Source organism: Echinococcus granulosus, assembly GCF_000524195.1.
Source record: "Echinococcus granulosus chromosome Unknown EG_S00055, whole genome shotgun sequence".
Taxonomy (NCBI): Eukaryota; Metazoa; Platyhelminthes; class Cestoda; order Cyclophyllidea; family Taeniidae; genus Echinococcus; species Echinococcus granulosus.
In genome coordinates this window covers 276108-290039 of record NW_020170435.1, presented here as the reverse complement: position 1 = coordinate 290039, position 13932 = coordinate 276108, and the positions used below count along the sequence as shown (strand labels likewise).

General features: G+C 42.8%; 1 protein-coding gene across 1 annotated transcript; it reads left to right on the top strand. All coding sequences in view use genetic code 11, as the record gives it.

Moving 5' to 3' along the window:
* Positions 1-6659: 6659 nt before the first annotated feature.
* Positions 6660-10660, top strand: EGR_06345 (hypothetical protein; the record flags this gene model as incomplete). Its single annotated transcript, XM_024495594.1, has 2 exons — positions 6660-7295; positions 9839-10660. 2 exons carry the CDS (start codon positions 6660-6662, stop codon positions 10658-10660), a joined length of 1458 nt encoding a protein of 485 aa, XP_024349992.1.
* Positions 10661-13932: the final 3272 nt, after the last annotated feature.

Below are 13932 nucleotides of genomic sequence, written 5' to 3'. Positions count from 1 at the left end.
GGGTGTACCAGAAACGGAAATAGCTTTAAGATTTGAGGACATTTCCTCCACAAATGACATGACTACAAAACCAGCTCTTTGACGTGGTGACCTCGCGATAGTTGCCGTGGCGTCGGTACCGAGACCGACTGCCTGAACTACCACCGCTCAGCTCAACTTTTGGTTTTCCCCGCTTTTCTGAGTCATACAAGTTATGGTTCAGCCTCGGTTACAACTGCACTGACAGTAAAATAGCGGAGTTTGGGGGGGAGGATGAGGGAGGAGGCCTGGGAGTTCGCGGTCGGGTGGATTCATCATCGTCAGTTGTTGGCTATTTTGTTCGGGTCGAGTAATTTTAGAATTGACGAGATGTAGGAATATTGAAGCATTCACGCCTCTCCGTGCTTTTACATTTAAAAGTCGTAACGCCGCTCGTAAAATGGTTTAAACCATGAATTACTTAAACAACTGTTGCTGGCCATCATTGTCAGTAGCATCAGCTTCAACATCCAGTAGAGGTAGGATCTACCCCATTCGGTGGCACCAGTACTCATTCCTTCCGCCTTTGTCACCCAAGTAACAAAAAAAAACACCAAAGATAAAACACGACTGAATTCCATCCAGAAGGGATGCCAAAACGGACATCCGGAGGGGTTGGGGGGGGAAGGGGGGGGGTGAAGGGTTTGACGCTCCTCAGGCTGATTTTGAAATGTAAGTGGGAGGCCAGGGGTGAGGTGATGGTTCGTTAAAGGTGGGATTGCAGTCCCCTGTTTTTGTTTTACTGTACCCAAACAGTTTGTTTGTACAAGGTGTGTTGCTTGCCTTGTTTTTCCATTCTCTAAACCAGGGCGCGTAATCATGCATTCCGTTTGAATTGGGGAAAAATTCTCCCTTATTTTTCTTTTCTTAAGAAAGCAATTTGAGAAACTTGTTACTGTCGAGGCAGTAGTGATTTTACTGTTTTGAAATGGCCAAACCACCGTAACTGACGGTAGTTACAGTAGGTGACACAAACACACCCACACGACCGCTTTATTACGACCACACAAGTTCGTTTTTGGGTATTTCTTTTTTTTGAAGAAGGGAAGAGGAAATGCAAAAGTGGTTAGTGGTGAACATTCCGAAATAAGGCAACGTTTCGTGTTTGATCACGTCTCTCCCAGACATAAACACATTAATTTTGAAGGGACATTGGTAATTCAGTAGTATAATCTCTTGGTAGTTATTTTTAAAACTGACAGAATTTATGTGTATGGCGACTTGGATGCGCATACGCGACAAGACATCTACTTCTACATCTATTGGATGTGACAACCAGGGGAATGGATCGCTACTAACTGGCCCCATCACATGGCGCCGTTGACACGAGTGACGGGCAGGTAAGGAAAACGCCACGTTTGGTTGTTTAAAGGCTTCCAAGCTCTTCAGGCCTTTTCCAGAGCTAACCTGCCAACAACACGGTGATATAAAGGGAAGGAACGGAAGGGGGAAGTCGCGTGAGTGGAGGGAGGCTAGTGGTTTATAATTCACTTAAAGATAACAAGTCTTTTGTGTCAAAATAGCCAGAGCTACGTCACCGAGGCATTTGAATTCCCCTTTGGTTTAATGTTTGCGGTTGAGTGAGAAAATGAGAGGATTAGATAGGGAGAGATAGACGTGTTGTCGGTTTTATAGCCATCATACATGTATTTCTTAACACACACGGGGAAATGGGGCTCGCTGCAGGGTTTGTGACTTTTTTCTCCTCGTCTGTTGGTGAATGAGTTCGCCTTTGTGATTTTGTAAAGTGTAGGTAACACGTAGAATTTGGGAGAGCAAAAGATTTTAGCAGGAATGAAGACGGCTGTCAAATGACCAGGAGTTGAGGCGGTTTACAGTAGACCTCCCCCCCCTTCTCCCCCCCAGACTGGTTGTAACCTGTCGACACATCTTGTGGTGGTCTCCATAACCTCGAGAAAGTTCACTCCGCCTTGTCTACTTCCACAGATGCAGAGACACGGAGGCTTCCAAACGCATTTGCAGCGTGGACCCAAAAGGCTGGGGGGTGGAAAGCACCGTCTGCACTTCTTTTAAACAAGTGGATTCTATTGGTGAATCACTTAAAGATTTGTGCATCACTTGTAGGGAAGAGCCCCTCTCTATCCACAGGAAAGTAATATCAAATGAAGGTTATGAGAAGTGATAATGGAAGTCAAGTACTTGGTCGTCACACGGTACGACGCATTTAAGGGGAAAATAAACTTCGAGGACTTTCAAGTACCTTGTAAAAATGCAAAGCTTTGGGTTATTTGATACCTTGTGCCAAGGAGTGCCTATCGAACTCTCGAGATAAGTGGATGACAAGTAGATCGTTGGTTATCACCTGGCATACTTCAGACCCTCACAAGTTCACAGGTGTATTTCAAAGCGATTGGTGGACTAGAGGTGAATCAGGGGACTCAAGTGAAACACCATTATTTCCATCCTCGTGATCAGAAGCAACTGGGATGGCAAAATGAATTAATCAAGGGAAGAAAGCCCCCATCTCCTTCAGGCATGGTAACATACACTACTTCAAAACTCACACCGCAAAGCACTTGACGATGAGATGGGAAGGTGTGTGCCCTCATCATATCCCACCTACCCCTCTTCCGTATCCTGCTAACAAATAGTCTTCAGGAGGCGCTGAATGACCTCTACGTTGTCCAATCACGAGATTCATGGTCAGAGGTGGAACAAACCGTCGACCATAAACCATAGACAAGAGACAGGTGAGAAACCAAAGGGAGAAAGAGGAAGGTATGACAGAGAAATGGATGTTGTCTTCACCTCTAAAGAAAAAACCTTATGTAAACAGTGAAGGATCTGCATGGTCTTCTTGTTACGCTTATTCTAGAAAGGAGACAGATGCTTCTAGAAGCTCTGTAAAGTGGGGGGTATTTTATGATATGAAAATCTGACCTGACCTCTAAATAACCTTCAAAATTTAACCAATCGGAGCCGACGTTTCCGATAGGTTACGCGAGGCTGAGAGTAAGTTCCCAAACCAGTAAACGGTCAAAGAGGTATCTTACTATTACCGTTTTAAATGTTGTCAAACTAGTCAGAAGTCAAGTCTTATCGTTTAAAAGTGGTAAATTTGGTGTAAATCTCCCCTATAGACGTCTTTCTCTATCCCCCGGAAAATGCTACTTATTTCCTATTAAGTCGCAGAACCCTATTAAAATGTAACCTCACGCTTTAAGCCCTATCACAAATGTCAGTTCATTTGTGACAGCTACCAGTCATTCTTGCCTCGTGACGATGATTCACCGTCTGAAAGGAGTAAGTAATTATCGTCGGGACGGGATGCGATTAAAGGGACAGCTAGTTTAGCAGCCTTTGAGGCGGTATTCCCCCGCTCCTCCATCCTAGCCTTGAAGACGAGCTTAGCAAACACAAAATCACATAAACAAGAAAAAAACGACCTCTTCGAATAATTGCCTTTTTCAGAACCACCATTTTTCGTGTTCCTGCAACATACTGACTGCCCTACTAATGGCGTTTGACAAAGAACTATCCATGCAAGGTTTTTCCATCTTCACTACCCTAGTTTTCCATCTATCTCCCGCCTTGAAGGGCGGTCAGCATTCTAGTCGAGTCGACGGAGCCGACTATGGAAGGAGTCACAAAGCTACATCAAATATTTTGCTTGCCATTGCAACAAATTATGGGTCAAGGCACAGCTTCATTAACTCAAATTCGTCCTCAAGGGATATCCTCCTCGATAAAATATTTCAATGCGCCATCCAATCCTGAAGAATGTAGCCAATTCAGCAGCTTGTCGTATTCTTTCCTATTTAAACACATAGAGGACCTCATGCCAGGCTAAAAGAGAACTGAAGGTGAGCCTTGAAAAAGGATTCTTTACCCCACTTCCCCCCAGTTTAATCATCTTCTTATCACGTTTTTAAACAAAGGAGTCAAAAAATGGCTTCCAGCATTTACCATTCCTGATTAGTTGCCATGGCCGGCCATTAGCTGTCTGTGTTACCATACATGTGTTGGTTTGTGGGAGGATATGAGTGTGGCGTTTAAAGGGAAGGCAGAAGTGAGGTGCGGGTTGGGGTGAGGAATCAAGACGTGAAGGCGCCTAATCACGTCGGCATTTCCACACACTTCAAAGACACACGCATTACTTGAAAATGCGCTTCTGCATCCATACTCGCACCGTCACCGCCACCGCCACTGCCACGACCATTACCATCACTGCACTGATATCAGTAAGTCAATTTGCCTTATTTTAGACAGTAATTAATATGTTCAAATGACTAGCTCATATTAAGAGACTAACTTGAGGATGCTCAAAAAAGGGAGAGCCAACAAACTGATGATTTCTTAAAAATTCAATGAATGGACAGGCTGGATGGGTAGAGAGACAGATAGATGGGCAGGTGCTTGGGTACCGTCAGGGTTTCTATTACCCACGAAAACCGACGTTCCTTTTGATCTCAATTGACGGCAAGGAAGATCGAGAGGAGGATCGAGTGAGGCTCACTCCTTTGCGCACCTCCCGGTGGCACCAAAATTTGACACTCCCATAGTAAATGAAACCTGGTGAGAAGAATGCCTGACATGTGGTTTGACGGCATCCATTCGCCTTGATTTTGCACTTACTCGTTCTTCTTTTTAGAGGTCTACGCAATTTTTAATGTCTTTCAAGGTAATCTTCGTGATCAATCTTGTAAGCAAACTTTTGAAGCTAGCTGTGAAATTACCTACGAGTCAGAAACGTAGGTCGTGCACGGATATTCCGTCGAGGTGAGGAGGCAGTTGATCCAGATCTAATCCCTGCATCTTGCTAACTCGGAGACACCGATTCAAAACTCGTCAGGGCGGCTAGATGCTCTTCTTCGAGTGCTTTCCATACGCCAGCACCTAATTCTTATGACAAGATACTACATTCAGTGATCATTCCTCCTCCTCTCACTGTTGACCTTTCGGTCCATCATTTGGGACATATGGGGACGAGAGGAAGGAGCATATCCCCTAGCAATTAAGACCACTTGTAAGTCAAAAAGAGAAACATGAGGATGGGCTGTTCACCAAAGTTGAAGGCTTTTGTGCCTCTTCCTCTCTCGTCATCCTTCGGCGACGTCCAGACGTGATAGCTAGTAGCGCACAGTTCCACCGGATTCGCATCCCATGACCATTTACAAATATACTACTTAGAAATAAGATTTTTAGATGTGAAAGAGTGATCTCTAGCCATCTTCACAGCCTTAAGACCTCCTTAAACCCTTCCCAACCTGGATAAATTGTCAGTGTATGCCACACTGTCAAATAACCCCCTCCGCCCCGAAACAGGATAAAATTGAGAGGGATATCGCAAAAAGGTAAAACCTATCCCCCATGCAAGCGATTTGTTAAAGGTTTAGACAGCAGACATTCCATTTAAATCAAACAAAACCCCAAGACAAGGCAACAGATGACAGGAGATCAAAGGCGCGGATCAGTGGGCGCGATTTACCAGAGCAATTAACATGGTGCATACCGAAATAAGTGTGGACATTGTCTAATGAGGCCCCAGAGATGATGAGCGCGTTTGTCGGCAAAAGTGGCAGAAGGTAAATTGCATAATTAGTCGCTCTGCCACAAAAGACAGACCTGAAAGGCAGTGTGTGTGGAAGGAGGGGGAAGCGGGGGGGAAATAGGTGTGACACGAATGCGCCCGCTTGAAACAATTATAAAACGTAAAGTATACTAATTATTGATATGGATAATTAGCCCAAGTTTGCTTAAAATCGGCACCAACATCTTTCCTTTTTTCTCACCTAAAGTGGTGTTTCCATTTACTGACCGATTGTTTGACAAACGGTCATTTCTACACATGCAAAATATGTCTTTTCAATTGGTTGCTTAAAGGAGTAAGGTTAATTTTTTGCTCAGAAATGGACAAAAAGGTATAAATTTGCCAAAAATTGGAGGATATCATGATTACTTTGATAGTTCACTAGTGTACCCATAGTGTCACATATACGTGACACAAGTTCTTATAAGTTTGTGCTATCTGCTAACAACTAATCCTACCATAAATAAATTAATTAAGGTTAAAATAATGTTAAAAACTCAAATATACTCTCATATTTCTAAATTTTTGAGTCCCACTGTTTAAATTGTTCTCTAGACTCCGCCAAGGATGGGGTTAAATGCGGACCGTTGAAACTGTGCCGACTGAATGCTGACGACAGACGTTTTAAGTCAATGCATCTGCCACAAATGTCGAGACGGTGTTAGCAAAATAATAGGGATGTGGTCCAATTTCCCATGTGTCCGCTTTAAGCGTGCCCACACAATACTAACTCACACATTCAGACAAAGATTGAGAGGTGCTATCAACGGTCGAGTCAAAAGTCTTACCTTGCCACTTCTCATACTATGGCGTCGGAGGAGAATACGTTGAGACAACTCACCCGTCACGTATATGTGACGTGGGCTTAGATGAGAAAAGCGTGACGTCGCATGCATGTAACGTGTTAATTACAGATTAATAGAAGGGGAGTGTGGGGTGGTAAAAATAAAGGGTAGAGAGAGTTAGGGAAGAGGGGCAGCGATTTCTTATTGGTTGCCCACTTTCTGTGTGCGTGTTGGTGCGACAGTGCGTATGCATGTGTGTGCTAGTATAAAAGCCAACTGGCACATAATAGCACACATTTTTTGCCATGCAAATCGAGAATATTATCAAAGACCTTCCTCTACCCCCGCCGCCCCCACCACCACCACTACCATCAGTCCTTCTTCGTCCTCCTCCACCTGCTCCTCCAATACCAACGGCAGAATTACTCGGGATTCCAAATGATTTGGCCCCACAATTTCCTTCTCAACTATTACAGCTGAAATGGCAACTCTTCTGTGTGCAAAAGAGTCAACAAGAACTTGCTAGTGCGATCCTCCAGTTGAGTAGCATGATGCTAGTTAACTCGTCGCCTCACCTCAACCCACCCCTCCACCAACCACAACAGCCCTTACCTCTGGGTCTTTCAGACAGTAAAACTCCTTGGAAACGCAGGTGGAGCTCGAAGGAGAGGGGTTCGAGCAGTTCGTTGAAATATGCCATGATGTCAACAAATCAAACAAAGTCTAAAGCATCATGGGTCGTTGTTCCTTGTCAATGCGATGTCTGTCAGAAGAAGGAGGCCGGACCAGTGTTGTCGAAGCATTCAGATCCAAGCAATCAGAGTCCACTCGACTTGTACGTCTCCTACTTCCTAAACAGTCTGGAGAACAGGCAACTTCCACTGCCACCGAATTTGGCTCCACTGCAACAGGTGATTGGGCGGACCACCATTCAACAACAGGTGAGCCCTAGAATTAGAAGTTTGTGGGTACTTTTGACGGATTTGAACTTTTTGCTCGAGTAATGAAGGATTGTGCCATAAGTAATTGCTGCAGAGTTGAAGTCGACTGCAGTTGGAAGAAATGTTTCCAAGTAATTAATCACCACAATGTCAAAATACCACCTTGAACGAACTACTTTTGCCAGTACTCACATTAGTTAGTAATGAGATTTACAGTTTATAATTAAATATGGAAAAAATAGAAATTTGCGAGTTAAAGTCGGTCCACTTGGTTGGTATGGCAACGGGGACGTAAGTGATTCGAGAAAAAGGTACATATAAGACGATTTTTCCTGGTTTACGAAAATGGGAGAAATTTCCACAAAGATGTCAAAATATATTTTTAAAGGCTCATTTTGCCGTACGTATCGTGACATATATGTTTTTTAGTCATATTCTCGAATAAAGGCAGAATAAATAGAAACCACTTGTTTCTTTATAAAAAACCAGATGATACATACGGATGGCAAAAATATGCTTTAGTTTCCACCAAAAGAAATGACTGACAGTTCTTGGTACTTGATGAGAATTCTGACGCTTTGTATGGAGGCGCTCATCATAAGAATTTAGGTGGATGTGTTGCTAATCTATCGGTTAGGCATTTTCTTTTGATCCCCCTCCTACTCTTCTCTTCTTTTCAACCCATCTGGAATGTCGGTCAAACCTGAAGGAGGTGACTCGAGCTTGCCTCATTTACGTCCCCTAGTTTATCGCGGTCACAAAGTTTTGAAGCCTTCACGTTGAATAGAAGGAGGTCCGAGGGTTAAATGCACCCATCCGTAGTTCTACTACCGCTTCACTCACAAGTCCATTACATTTAGGAAGTATCTTATGTCGTTAACAAGATGAAATGGCCAACTGGTCCACTCTTTTATGGACCGCCTAACCCATACCAATTTGCAAGTTGTGTGCACGTGTGCTCATTGTGATAGGCCAGGACATACCTAATGACTAGCAAGAAAACTTTTTCTTCAGGAGAGCTTAGTGTGGCTTAAGGTTTTGAGTTCCTTCAGTCAGTCAGTCAGGCATTCAGGAGGAAGTCCTCTACTTATTTTAAAAGACATTGCAAGGCCTCACTACTCATTACAACCAGAAGGATTACCCAGCTTCAGGATGAGATAGACGGGCATGAGATGGAAGAAGATATTGCCTCATCCTTCTTACCACCTTTCTTATTCCCCTTCTGATGGGTCTTCAGGCTCTGAGTGATGACGATCACTTTTCCTTGACATTTGCGTAACACAGCCACATGATCACATGTGAACCAGACAGTAGACAGATGGGAAATGCTTGTAGGATAAAAGTAAAGGCCCCTGGAGCTGCATTTCTTTAAAATTCAAGAGCAAAATATCATGTAAATACAAACATTTGCTTTCAACCTAATCTGGTCCAAACTTTTCCTGATAAAAAGGAAAACGAATAAAATTTATTTAGGTCGTTTCTTTCCCGAAAGTTATAATGTGGACGCGTCCGTGTGACACCCAGTTATGAATGTTTAAACAGACTAATGAGGTGTCAGCAGAAATGTCATGAATGGACTGGCAAGACATCCAAGATGGTGACAATATTCCCTACAAGAAACGAATCATCTGCTTATTCAAAGGGTGGAATTGATCAAACGTTTTCTTCCTACTTTAACAAAAAGATCCATGCGGTGAATTTATTTTTTCAAACTGGATGTCATACATCCACTTAAGGAAAGTGTCAAGTCTAGAATATTTTATCTGCCTCCGCGTCACGAATGTGTGACAGATGTTTTTGCCTATCCTATGCATCATGAAAATGAATGTAGAATAGTATCGTTACTTGAGGATGTCAAAAAGTCTCGACTGAGGTACGAAACTTCTTAAACTTCATAGTCATTTCTCAAAGAATACCGTAAAATTAAGGAGCGGTCTGTCAACCAAGTGCGAACTCTTTGTTCCAGGTGGTGAGTGAAAGCCATTTATTTAATGAGAAGGCATTATTTTTTGGTTAAAAAAAGAGAAATTTACCTTAGTCAGAACGAATAAGTGCCAGTAATGGAAGAGAGGAGATGATAAAGGCACTTTTCTACTCGGTAGGCATTTTCACACAGGCATTGACGTGAAAATAAGCTCTCTTCACGGCAGCAATAAATAAGACGCGCAACACTCACAAAGTCACGATTCCATGCCCCCCTAAAGGCCATGCATTGGGCGTTTTCTACCATCACTTTTGCCTCCTCTCGTCCCACTCCCGTGCCCCGCGGTCTTCCTCTTCCTTCGCTCCGCCTACGGTCTTCCTCTCTTTGAAAGTCGGTCGTGGGAATAATTAGCCCAGCGTCCTGATCGTTCATTATGCATATACACACACATACACACATATTAATACACACGCACGAACTTACTTGCAATGGGAGAAATCTGAAGCCACGCTCTGTGTATGTCCGAATTCCCAGATACATCCCACGTACCTCACTTGGCAGGTGTAGCTAAGGCAATCCTACCCACTCCCCCTGCCCTCACTTTCTTGTTCTCATGTAGGAGAAGCCACTGGATCTTGCCACTCATTCCCGCTCGCGTCCATCAAAAATTGACCTCATCGGTGATCTCGGAAGCCCTCGGCCAACTTTTAGTCAACCGGCTATCGGTGAGACGACCTCGGAGTTGATCACCTCACCAAATAGTCTTAATCTCTCGCCTACACGTGACTCATCACCCCTGTTCCTCTTTCATAAACCCCATCCAGATGGAAAAATTAACCATGATCCGGCTTTTGATGATATTTTGCAGTTGGAAGCAGTTGCAGCCTCGGCAGGTGGTTTTAAACCCTCCTGGACACACACCAACACCCTTACAGAGAGAGATAGAGCTGTGGTGATCTTGAATCCCAACGAACCGAGGGAGATGTTTGTTGGTGGAGAGGCGAAAGTGCGACTACCAGTGTGGGCGTACAAGAAATGTGTCTACATGGTGGGGCGAGAGCAAAAACGTCCCGCTGCAAGACTGTGTCTCTGTCTGCTTCAATCTCTCTTCAGTCTGCGTTACCTAGTGAGCCACAACTACAGTGGATCAAGACAGAAACGGCCAATCGACCCAGTCGTTATGAAAGCGGTCCTAAGGCAAGCAATGATGCAGTTTAGCAAGGGTGATAACGTCCTCCCCGGCATTGAATTCTCTCAGGGTAAATTGAGAGACTACTTAAACAATGCTTTTCGTGTTATGGCATTTCGACGACGACGTGGTGATCGAGTCAAATCGCCTTTTTGGAATGACGCTGGTGAGCCGATCCTTAGTTTGGATCCGCCGAAAGATTTCCGTCTTAACGACATCATTCTAACCAAAGTCCTTCCCCCTTTTCGATAGCGTCCCACCTTCTGCTCGGCTTTTAAGACCTTTCTTTCACCTCCCTTTAGACCCAAATATTACATTAACAAAAGACGGTTCTACAGAAAAGAGCAAAAATCTAGCCTGCCTAGGGATGTGGTCCCTGGGGTGAGCGGATATCAAACTCGAGTTTAGCCAATCACGGCTTGGTAGAATTCATATGGCATAATTTAAACGATAAATCTTTTTACTCAATAAGCTGAAATTTGCAAAAACAAAAAACAGCTCTTATTTTAAATAATTACTTTCGCTAGTCCTTTAACAGCCAAAATCACTGAGAAGAGAGGGGTAACTAGAAGAACCTACATTGTTTAGCGTTAAATGGCGCTGATGCAATTGTGAATGGGAAATGACCGAAACAGGAAAGTATTTTTCCCACTGACAAAACGCGTGGAAAATAAATGCGGCCGCACTTTCTTGCCAAACAATAATTTAAGCTCATTAAATAGGGAAAGTGCATGGATGGCGATTGACGCCTAAATCGAATTTGTTTAAGGTTACCCAAGTCCAAGGCTACTTCAGTTTTTCTACTGAAGGTGGGAGAACAAGTTTCTGTGGGATCATTTTATTAAGGAAGCTAAAAGAGAACTATGGACACGTCTGAGCGAGTTTGAGACTTTTGCAGACATCGGATCTGGTTGTCAGAGTAGGTTTGTCTGCTGCTGGATGTACTAGGCGGTTGTTTCAACAACAGACAGGTCAAGGAGAAACTCCTGGCAACCCTATTTAACTCCTTAGAAATAGAAAGGTAGCTCAATGCTCTCCGCCCTTCTACACGTAGATAATATACATTATTCTTTTCTTGGCCAAATAAGCTGAAACCAAGTAAATTTCATTTGCAAAGGAGATGTTCTACTTGATAATTGTGAGTAATTACAGTACATGTCTGATTTATTTATTTATAAGCTAAAGGCGTTATTATTTTGCACTCTAAGATTTCTCTGAAGAAGAAGGAAGACTATGTTTGGCAAAATGAGGCATGCCATGGAAGGTCTGGGAGGCTATACGCATGCCACTAGAACGGAAGTTCAACATGCAAAGAATGAAAAACCTACCCGAATAAGCTAGAGCCTAATCACTCATATATTTCTTTCCTACCTACTGCTCTCCAGCGAATCCTGCTAGAGACGACTTCTCAGTTAAGGCCGCAATGAGTATGACAGGCTCAGGGCGGTATTAATTAAGTCTCGACTTGGAAAGAGTGCTACCTCTTAAAGATACTAACCGTGCTCCTGAAAAATCATGCCGAAAAGGAGGGTTAGTCAGTGACGTACAGGATGCGCGTAATCGGGAAGTCACCTCACTAAGACGCAGGTGTAGGTTGCAAGTGACTGAACGGCTTCTGCCATTCATTTTTTGCAACGGAACAGAACAGATATATGGAGTCATAGTATGCAATACATACAGGCTAACTGTGTTTTTTAAATGTGGGATTGACTGAATGAGGTCCCTCTTACTTCCGTCCAGCGGAACGGCCTTTCGGCCGTGCTAATTAACTTCCAGAGCGTTTGGCTCTGCCTTAATAAGTCATCTGTCCTAACAGCATGGTCTGATTTGGACAAAATTAAGCAAATTTAGCTTGTATGCTTATATGCAGCGTCCCCAGACTCCCTGAAGACAAAATAAGACAAAATACTCGGGCAGAATATCTATTCAGGGCAGAGAGTGTGTCTGGGCTACTGGCATGGCCCGAAGGCCAGCCAACCCAGCAAGGTACAAGAGAGCTAACTCCAAGTACAAAAGTGGAGCCTAACCAAAACCGAGGGATAAACCACTATCGTACTACATATATCAAACGTTTCTCGATTTTTCGATTCTGGCTGGTACATTTTAATGCCTTTCGGTTAAAGAGCTTTTGAAAAAAAACATAAAATGAGGGGACTGCGCAGGAGTGACATCCAAAATGAAGAATCTATAAGGGTTTGTTGCCCTAGAATAATAACCAAGTAAATAAGAACGAATAAATGAAAAAGGATAATGCGGATATTTAGAAAATTGAGGTTTTCTGCCGCATAAAACTGCCTTATCAAGTCAGCCCGAGACAGAACCTTAACCAGTCCTCAAGATTATTTACCAAAAAATTCCTTGATTTATGCATAGCTTACATTAAGGTCAATTGAGTCACGTGCGCCCTTAAAGTACCTAGATAGGGGAGGCTAAAATAGATGCATTAAGCAGAAAATTCTGAATTTGCCCCACATTTTAGCAATGAAATCCATCTTTTTTTCTCATCTACTTAGCAATAAGAGATAACCGGTCTATCACAGAACTCGTAAAGGTGGGATTGGACGGAGGGTGAAACTCTCAGACGTGATTGACCGGCAAAAATTTTTCCTCGTAAGTTAAATCAGATGCAAAAAAAAACACTAAGCACGTAAAACAAAGAAGCTTAGTTATTGTCTAGTGTTCGACGATTGAAAGGGACATATGATTCCAGCTTATTACTATGCGCCTCGGTACTATTTTATGTGATAGCTGGAACCCTTGCTGCACACGCATCCTATTATTAATAAAGTCAAAAATAAATTTGCCATGAAAACTTAAGAATTATCGATATTTTCTTCGCTTATTTTAAAATAGCTGTTCTGTCACATACAACCTACGTGTTTCTTTTAACTCATCACCACAGGCCACACTTTCGTCGTGCGAGTTTTCGGATTTGTTCTTATTGAAGGTGGGATCTGTTTTGGCTATTTATTAACTAAATTTGGGAATTATTCTGCAAGTAATGCATTCATTTGTACTTAAAAAACGTATTCGAACAGAAATTTAGGTCAATACTGTTTTGTGTTACCAAGTTTCGCTCTTGTAAGGGAAGTGTGTCTAGGTATTTAGGTCAATAAAACGCTTCGGGATCAATAGATAACCACTTAATTTGGTTGTTAACGGTGCGCATTTACTTGTTTTGTTGATTTTTTGACTTGATTCCTTTGGCAGACCTCGGCCTAACCCTTAACATCATCGAAATTTTACACCATACTCTTAAACTTGCTCTCCAGGTTCTTACGTTTTCATTCGTTTCCTAAAGTTATATTTCTTAACCATAAGTATTAATTTGTGGTTTTGGCTTTTTTTTAAAGCTGTTTTTGGTCTTTTTCTACTTATTTGCTGCAGTGAGTTCTATGTTCAAGCATCGTCATTTGGCTCTTGATTAAAGTATGGCTACTTATGTCGAAGGAACTCTTTTAGAAAATACCTTTAATGTGTTTTTTGTGGTTAGGCAAAGTTTACTTAAATTAGTTTTGTTATTA